Source organism: Hydra vulgaris, chromosome 01 (genome assembly GCF_038396675.1).
Source record: "Hydra vulgaris chromosome 01, alternate assembly HydraT2T_AEP".
NCBI classification, from domain to species: Eukaryota; Metazoa; Cnidaria; class Hydrozoa; order Anthoathecata; family Hydridae; genus Hydra; species Hydra vulgaris.
In genome coordinates this window covers 46600001-46610000 of record NC_088920.1, presented here as the reverse complement: position 1 = coordinate 46610000, position 10000 = coordinate 46600001, and the positions used below count along the sequence as shown (strand labels likewise).

Genomic DNA, 10000 nt, shown 5'->3' with positions numbered 1-10000 from the left:
TTCATGGAGCACTGTTACTTTTTTTGAACACCCATATTTACATAGACACACAATGAAACTTCATTTTCCAACTACAACAGTTGTCTGTTAATAACACACTTTAAAGTCATGACTTTGCTATGACTGCAATTATTTACAATTTAAGAGAGGATACATTTAAGCAATCAATTTATTATTTTTATATATTAATTAAAAAGGATTTATTGTAAAAAAGAAAATGTGTGATAACAGCAATAGAGTTTTGCCTTTGTCAATATAGTTTTTAATATATTCTTCAATATACTCTTTAATATATAATTTGATATATATATATATATTTATATATATACATATATATATATATATATATCGTATATATATATATATATATATATATATATATATATATATATATATATATATATATATATATATATATATATATATATATATATTTCATTAATATATAAAACCTATTTCATTAATTTGATTCTTGTTTCATTTAAATCAAATATGTTGTTTGTATTTGTTTCTTATAATTTTGTTTATTTAAAGTTTTAACTTATAATTTTTATATTTAAAATCATTTCTTTGTTTTATATTTTTACATTTAGGTTAAAATTGAAATATTTACTGTATTAGGCATCCTATACTTTTTAACTGTGTAAAAGTTAAGAAACAATAAAAATGAGACTATTCTCAGAGGCAGGTAACATTTTTGATGAAAAAAGAGCTTGTTTGTTATTCAAAACTGGATAGAAAATCTATATGCATCACAATATTCCTAAACTTTTAGGAATCCTTGCATAAGTGATTATTGCAAATCAAATTCGCCAAAGTTACAATTAAGCTGTTAAAGTTATTTTTTCACTTGTTGTGCTTTCTTGTGGAGACTTAAAAGTCTCCACAAGTCTCCGTTTATATTAAAAAAGGTGACTTTTTAATGTAATCGTAAAGAATATTTATTGTACATACATCGACTATCTTATAGCCTGCTGCTACAAGGTAGTGCTGCTACATCCATTATCTTTTATCTTACTGCTACAAGGGAGTGTTGCTATATGGACTATCTTATAGCCTGCTGCTACAAGGATGTGCTGCTACATCGACTGAGGATATGGCATAGGGCAGCAATTTTTTTTCTTTTATTATTTTATTTAAAATTTCTAATGTTTAAAAACCCTCCACTGACAAGAGCCCAACAAGTGAAAAAATAAAATTATTTTTAGACCGCCTAACTGTAGCTTTACCTAAAATTACATTTTGTATTTTTTACCTGGGTTTATCTACAGTTCTTCATTGCCCTGTAGGATTGATGATTTTTTGATTTAATTTACACAGTCTGTGTCATATGTCTTTAAAAAAAAATTGTAATTCCAGCCTGAACCGAAATGATCTAAAAATCACAAATTCCGGCCGGAACGAAATTCCGGTACATCCCTTATGCTAACGCAATAGCAATTAGTTTTTTTTTTTGTCTGCTCATTAAGTCAACATTGATCTTTATTACAATAATAAACAGCTGGGTAAAAGCATTTAATAATTGTTAAAACTGAAATGTTTTAATTATTTATTTTATGTAATTAAAACAATTTTAGTAAATTTCTTAACTTAAAATTAGCTCAGATACCAATATTCAGCTAATTTATATATATATATATATATATATATATATATATATATATATATATATATATATATATATATATATATATATATATCTTAGGTTTAAAAATTGAAATAACGTATATGGGAAAGCAAAGAAGAAAATACAAAGTGAATGGAGTCACTGAGAAATCTGTTACTGAACAAATGTTTCCTATTGAAGAAAATGGGAAAATAAGAAATATCAGTGTTGCCGAATATTTCAGGAAAGAAAAAAAAGTGCAAATTAGGTAGAAACTACTTTTTTTTATATTCATTATCTTTTTGTCGTTTTCAATTTTTGTAATAAAATTTTTTGTACATAAGTTATTTAGTTTTTATAATGCTTAGATTTTAATTTGGGTAATAAATGCTAAATTTTGTTTCAATAAAAATTGAACCATATTTGGTCAATAAAAATAATTACCCTCATCCTTTCAAATTCTTTTTGAAATTAATCCTTTGTCTTCGGGTTTTTGGTTAGTTAAAGACTAGAGTGTCTCTGGCTTTGTGAAAACTAAAAAATGTATAACTCATAAGGGTTAATGCGATTTGTGTTAATGTGTTCTGTGACATTTAATTTTTTTTACTAACATTTCATTTATGGACATTACCTTTTTTAAACTACCGCAGTTTACTGAATTACCCCAAAATTATTTTAATTAAGAACTCAAAATATGTTGAAATCTTATTATGTACAGACGAAAAAAACAAAAAAATTTTTAATAGAAGAAAAAATAATAAAGTTACTTTCAATTACACTGATCAACAAATAAAATTTTATTGTGCATATCTTGTTAACTAGGTGGTTTTTTAAAACAAATTAAATATGCTGATTTCAAATATGCAAACCATTTTTCACCATCACGTCAAGTTGTAAAGATATTTGGGTTCAAATCTTTAGTATTTAAGGTAAAGTCCCTAATATTGTCGAAAAAAAAGTTATTCAAAAGTATGTCAACCTGGGTCTCAAAAGAAGCGTATTTTCATAGAGATTTTGAAAATGTTATTCATTTGTAATAAAAATAAGTATTTTTTGTATTATTGCTGAATAACATTCTGTTAAAATTTTTTTAAGAGTCTTTAGCATTTTTTTACATAATTATTTTGTCAATAAATTTTAAGTAAAAATATTTATGTTTTCTAAAATCTCTATGAAAATACGTTTCTTTTGAGACCCAGGTTGACATACTTTTGAATTACTTTTTTTTCGACAATATTAGGGACTTTAGCTTAAATACTAAAGATTTGAACCCAAATATCTTTACAACTTGACGTGATGGTGAAAAATGGTTTGTATATTTGAAATCAGCATATTTAATTTGTTTTAAAAAACCATCTAGTTAACAAGATATGCACAATAAAATTATATTTGTTGATCAGTGTTATTAGTGTTTCATGTTACATCATATTATTTCATTCTGTCTTGATCCAATTTCGTATAAAATACTTCTATTTAAACCTGATTTTTGTTACAAATACAAAAGTTATTATGCTTTATTAAAATTCTGTCACTACAAAACTCGAAATTGGTATGTTACTCAGAAACATCTCTTAAAAACTATTGAATTTGATTTTGTATTTATGCAAATATCTTGATGGCAATACCAACAAGAAAAGAAAATAATATCAAATGAAAATACTTTTCTATGAATTCTGTTATTTTAATCAGGTGACATAGAGCTATGTCTCAGCCCAATATATTTAAACCATTTTATTTCAGATATTTTGAAAAAAATTGAAAACATTTGATATATGAAAGGCTTGCAATATTTTCATATAGTTGACAATATGATATTGAGAGCTATGGGCATGTCAAAATAAACATGGCGAGTGTGTTGCTTGGCCATGTCAATTTAAATAGTCACAAGGATCTGCAAACTGATGAAATAGAGGGCATTTGTTTTAAAATAATTCTTATGAATACAAAACAGATATTATTTGGGTTTTTGAAAATACTAAATATTCACAACATCCAAAATATTTTAGACTGAAATATTTAAAAAAAGTGTATAAAACAATTTTATTGTTTATGATAAACTGCTTTTAATTCAGTTCATTTACACGTAATATATATGATGTATATCATGTTTCACTTCATGGTAAAATCGATGGTTGCCTTTTATATTCTTGAGTTTTTTTATTTTGTTATTTTCTGTTGTTAGTTAAAAACATTCTTTATTTAAACTGTTTTTTTTGTTTTTTTTCTTGTTCAACTTTTTGATTAAATTTCTTTTTAAAAATAAACTTTAAATATCATCGCGCATTTTTTTCTATTTTGTTATCAAGAAACTAATTAGCTTTAGTAATTTTAATGTGGCATTTTATAAAATGATGGTCTTTTAGTATTAAATATTTAGTTTCAATTTTTTTAATTTTTTTTTTTTTTTGTGCTAAAACTAAATGTGCTTGAACTTTATATCATCATTGTATGCTAAAATTTTGTATTTTCTACAGCTGCACTTCTATTTAAAATAATGATCAATCAAACAACATCTTTGCGTGTTGAAAACAACATCTTTGCACATTGTAAAGCGTTAAGGAGTAGTTACAAAATCTGTTAAAATTAAAATGTTCTTATATTAAATCAATGATTTTATAAAAGTTTAATTATATTGTATAAAAAGTTTAAACAATTAATTAAAAGTTAAATGTACAAAAATATAAAACATCTAAAATTACTTTGATGTTATCAAAGTAATTTTAGATGTTTTATATTTTTCATTTCTCCTCCATTTTTAATCCGCCCATGTGAGCTATTTCAGAAAAACGTTATATCAAACAATTAATTGGAGCATTAGTTATTTACAAAATTAATTGTCAGTTTTTTTGTCAAAAAAAGATGATTTGGTTTATAATTATATCGAAAGTAATTCTAATATTATAATTTTTAATTAAATAAAGTACTTTTTCATTTACAAAGTTAATAAGTGTTATGAAACAAAAATCAAACACTAAAAAACATTTTTTTAAATTGACTGGTCAATAAAAACACTTGACTGTCAATTCAAAGTGCTAGCCAGTCAAATTGACCTCAAGGTGGAAACATGGTTTAAAGCTGTTTCAATTGTGTTGGTCCTATTTACTTAATCGATGCTTGAGATTGTGCTGGTCTTGATTGTGCCACTTGATTGATGACATAATGAGCAAAAATATGTACAAGGGTATCATAAGCTATGTTATGCAGCCACATGCTAAGGACAAAATGACTCGAGAATGGATATTTTAGCTGACAATGACCTGAAGCAATATTCAACCATAGTGAAAGGGTTTTTCGAGTCCAAAAAACTGTGGTTAATGACATGCTTTTGCAAAGTTCTGATCTTAATCCTGTCAAATATTCATGGGAACACATCAATCGATAACTTTCAGGTTGAAAAGCAACGTTTAAGCGAGATTTGTTTGAAATTTTGAAAAAATGAATTGAGTAAATTGACATTAATGTGATTAACAAGCTCGTGGGCCCAATACCTTATTGCTGTCAAGCAGTAATCCTAAGGGTTTCTTGATGAAGTTTCAAAGAATTCTACTTCAAATTAAAACATTTTCTATATAAAAATATTTTTTTTTCAATCTTGATTCACTCCCAACAAGACTGCAAGCAACCACTAATAAGTTGGGAATTATTAGAAAACAAAGAATAATGTTAAAGAGCCAGAAAATGATTGACAGAAGATTTGAAAAGTTTTAGTTTGTATGAGTCAGGAAAAGTTGTACAGTAGAATCTCTCTAATTCAAATTTTATGGGGAAAAATAAAAGTTCGAATTAGAGAGATTTTCGAATTATTGAAAGTTTATTTTTTTTAAATGGTGACTTAGCATTTAATCGAGTTATGGAGGTTTAACAAATTAAGAAGATTCGAATTAGAGAGATTGTGCTGTAGTTTGTATGAGTCAGAAAAACATAAAAATTGGAGAGAGTTCAAAAGGGCTGAAGTGCAAGATAAAACTAGGTGAATAATTGTTTTTAGGGCATGCCATCAGAGATACAGTAAGGGAATGAGACTTTCCTGAATCACAAGTCAAGCGAGAGTGAGTTTTGGTTAATGAAACTAGAAATAATAGCTCTTTTAGCAGCGACTATGATAGTATTTGTAGATAAGAGAAAGAGATCCAACTACAGTACGATGGGAGGGGTGCTCAAACTTGGCAGATAGAGCAGGTCCATATATATTAACAATGATTTTTTGGACCTTTTCTAAAAGTAAAAGAGCATCATTAGAAGAGCCAGCTCAAATATGACAACATTATTCCATACAGGGGCAAATAAGAGATTTGTAGAGGTAGAGAATGGAATCAGGAGTAAGATAATAGCAAGCATTATAAAGAGAAGCAACCTTAGCAGATGTTATCTTAAAAGTTGATTTTATATATATGGTTTCCATGAGAGATCAGTTGTGAACGATAATCCAAGAAGGCATAAAGAAGAGGACTCAGTGAGACAGTTTCCGTTTATCAATATAGAAATGTGATAGTTATTTGTAATAGTAAATAAATATAGTAAATAACTGAGTTTTGTTGAAGTTAAACTTTACAAGCCACTACAAGCCTCAATCTGTTACAGAAATGAGATAGATTTAAGATTAGCTGCCTGTTCTAAGCATTAGAAAAGCAAAGACTTTTTGTCAAGACAGGAGTCTAAAGTTGAGTCATCAGCAAATAGAGCCACTTTAGATGTAAAGTTGTTCGGAAGATCATTAATGTAAATAAGATACAAAACAAGACCAAGAATAGAAACTTGAGGCACTCCAGAAGTTACTGGAAATGAAGAACAGTGTTGGCCTTCGAGGATGACTTTATGAAGTGGTTACAAAGAAATGATTTGATAAACTTAAAAACTTTCCTAGATACACCATAATAAGCAAGTTTTCAGAACATGTGTCAAAACTCAAGATGTTTTTAAAACATTTATGATCATTCACAATTATTTTTTAAAAATTTTAATTGCACTATAAATTTAGTGGTTTTCATTCAATCACTTGTCAACTTTTGACTTGTTATCTTGCATTAAACTTTGATTTTTTTTATACTGTTTATATATCCATGCATAATGTTGAAAATCAAAGAGAGGAAAACAAAAGAAATTAGCTATAACGCTCGTAGGTCTGTTTACCTACTTATCTTGCCTTTAACCTATCCACCTTCAAACCAACTTCCATCGAATGAAAGTGCTCTTCGATATTTCTTGTTCCTAACTTCAGGTAGAGATAAGCAATTCAAACCTATTAAAACAAACTTTTCATGTTCTCGAGCATAAGAGGATGTTATATGCAAAGGAAAGACAAGTTTTGGTATTCAAATACCAAAAAAATACTGTTTACTCTGACAAATTATAAATATTTGGAAGTCTGCTGGTTTCAGTAGTTACTTGATTTCTGAGAGAAGTATAGTAAAAAAGTTTAAATCTCTATACAGCAAATACAAAGTTTTAATAATGCATGGACATTTTAGGTAAAATGATTAATTTTTTGAAGTAAATGTATAACTGAGCTAAAAATCTTTATATTAATTTAGATGCTGGAAGTGTAATTGTCAGAAGTTTTTGTCCCAAATAAAAATGTTAACTTTCGCAAAGCATGTTAAAAGTAGGCATCAGTTTAGACCAGCATACATAGTAGAAAAGGAGATAACCAGTGAGGGTCTCATTGCAGCAACTACTTTCACCAGTATAAGGGTCAGTCTCAGCATTCAAGATCAAACTCTACTTATTGCAAGCGTAGTAAACTATTTAGGAGGAGATGTTAAACAACTAAAGTTAAGCAGAGAATCTGTCAGAAGGGGGCATTGTAGGTTTTAGAAGAGGAAAGAGGCCAGATACGTAACAAATATATTGATTTAATGGCTCACAAGATGTTAGTTTTACATTTGGATGGTAAAATTTTAAAGCATATTGAGGAGGACTTTAGACAGGCAACTACTGCAGATAGATTATTGGTATCAGAAACTAGAGTTTGAAACAAAAATAATCTTTTACTTGGTATTGTGCCAACTGATAGTGGTAAGGGAATTGATATGGCTATAAGTATTATGAATCTCCTAGAATATTTTGAAATTTGTGACTATATTCTAGGATTCTGTTCTGACACCACAGTAAGTAACACTAAATAGAAATCTGGCGCAATAAATATTATGGCAAGATTTCTTGGTAAACCATTACTTTGAATATTGTGTAGACACCATATTGCGTAGATAAATATTACTTGGTTATTGAAGGAAATTTCAGAGGAAACTTTTAAAGCCCCTGCAAATAAGTTGCTGAAAGATTTCCAGAAGATATGGGTAACAGAATTTTATCCAAAAGTTTCATATTGCCAAGATAAATATTACTTGGGCTTTTAAGGCTAACTCAAAGGAAACTTTTAAAGCCCCTGTAAATAAGTTGCTAACAGATTTTCAGAAGAATTGGGTAACAGAATTTTATCCAAAAGTTTCAACAAATGGTGCTGGAGAAAAGTTCAAATAATTTCCTGAGCAAGATCTTATTGTTGGCAGTGATCTCTGCAAACTCTATTTGAAGTCTAAAAAGTTTGTAACTAAAGTACCAGAACATGAAATCTTACCCAGGTAGGTAGCAATAATTTAAAATGAGTTAGTTTTACCATAAATATTCTTTTTTTTAAAGGAATATAAATAAAAATAAGAATATTTTAGGAATGATTATAGGTATCTTGTTGAATATTTTGTGTATCACATAAATGTTAAATCTGAGAAATTAAATAGTTTTCGATCAGCCTGGCGCCTGCCACAATGCAAGATTTATAGACTATGCAATATACTTTCTAATGCTCGATATGACATCCAGAGTGATTGAATATCTGACTCCTGAAAAAAAACATATGGTCTCAAGGGTAGCCATTTATTATTGCTATTTATTATATACCTGCCTTTCTTAAATCAGGCAAAGCAGAGCATGCCGTTATAAATGATTTTAATGCATTCAAAATTGCTGAAACAGTTAAAACAGAATGAAGTTATGAAGTTGGAAACTCACTTCAGAAAAGCATGAGTAACCACAATTGGTATTTGTCTCCTAAAGTTGTTGTACTATAGTTAGGTAATCCTCATATGAAAGCAGATGCTAAGCATTTAATCATTGAGAAACTTCTAAGATCAAACAAAAGTTTAGTTATAAACATATTCAGTAACATAATACATATTAACCCGTAAAAAAGACATAAAAGTCAGCCAATCCTCAATATTTGAAAAGTTACATTTAGCACTTCCAATGAACTAAAATAATTGAAATTTTGTATTTAGACTAACTGAATGTTGTAGCATAGGATAAGCAACTGCTGTTATTGATTTTCACAAAAAAAAAAATTTCAATTCTCTTTTGTGTCATCTTAATGTCGAATTATGCTCTTGCCACTTGTTACTTTTGCATGCTACTTTATAGAAATTAAAAAATGTCTTTTCACTTCTTAAATTGGAAGTTTTGTATATTGACCAATCAAAAATCGAATATTTATATTTACCCATAATTTTTGAAGTTTTTTATGTAGCCATTATGAATAAAATTTGGCATTAAAAAGTTCAATGTCAGCTTTTTACTTAAGTAAGTCAAGAGTTGTATATAAAAAAAGAACAAGAAGGTTTCTGAAATTTTGTATTTAAAACATAGAGTTTTTCAAAGTATGAATAAAACAAGTTTTCGCTACTGAAGTTTTTATTTTTGGAAGAATCAAAAATTTCAAATGACTATATTTCATGAACCATATTGAAATAAATAATTGTTGTATATAACGGGTGATGCGGAAGTTATCGGACAAATCCTAATTTCATTATTTGAGCATAATAATTAGTTTTTGTGGTTTTATGCGTAGGCATAAACGCTCTATAAAAAATAAACTTTATTATTTGAAACACAATTATTTAAAATGAGGTTAAATGCAGCTGAACGATAATCTTTTCGAAAGCAACTAAAAATATTTTTTGTAAATAAACCTAATATTAAAAAAAAAATCGTAAATCATTTTGAAAAAGAAGGATTTGCTCGAAGTACAATATATGATAACCTAAAAAGACTTGAAACTGTTCAATCGTTTTCTGATAGAAAGCACCCTGGTCGACCGACATCCTGGACTAGAGAAAAGAAAGCCAAATTAACAAGACTTGTCAACAATCGAAAAGGGGTCAGTCAGAGAAAAATAGGTATTAAATTCGGTGTAAATCAATCGACAATTGGTCGTCAGTTATAAAAAATGAATATTAAATATAGAAAACGTGAAAAGACTTCAAAATACACTATAGAACAACAAATAAAGGCAAAGAAAATAAGCAGGAAACTAGTTAACCAACTCTATAACACAAAATCGTTTCTAGCCATCGATGGCAAAAAATATTTTTGTTTTACAGGGGACAACATGCCTGGAAATTC

The 10000-nt window shown here is 27.8% G+C and overlaps 1 protein-coding gene across 2 annotated transcripts in view; it reads left to right on the top strand.

Annotated features, from left to right (window-relative positions):
- The window catches only part of LOC100197980 (protein argonaute-2), a 97811-nt gene that overhangs the window by 44499 nt on the left and 43312 nt on the right, over positions 1–10000 (top strand). For both annotated transcript variants that reach the window (XM_065788372.1, XM_065788371.1), the window contains exon 9: positions 1706–1874. In XM_065788372.1, the coding sequence (XP_065644444.1) occupies positions 1706–1874 (169 nt within the window). The remainder of the gene's footprint in view (positions 1–1705; positions 1875–10000) is intronic.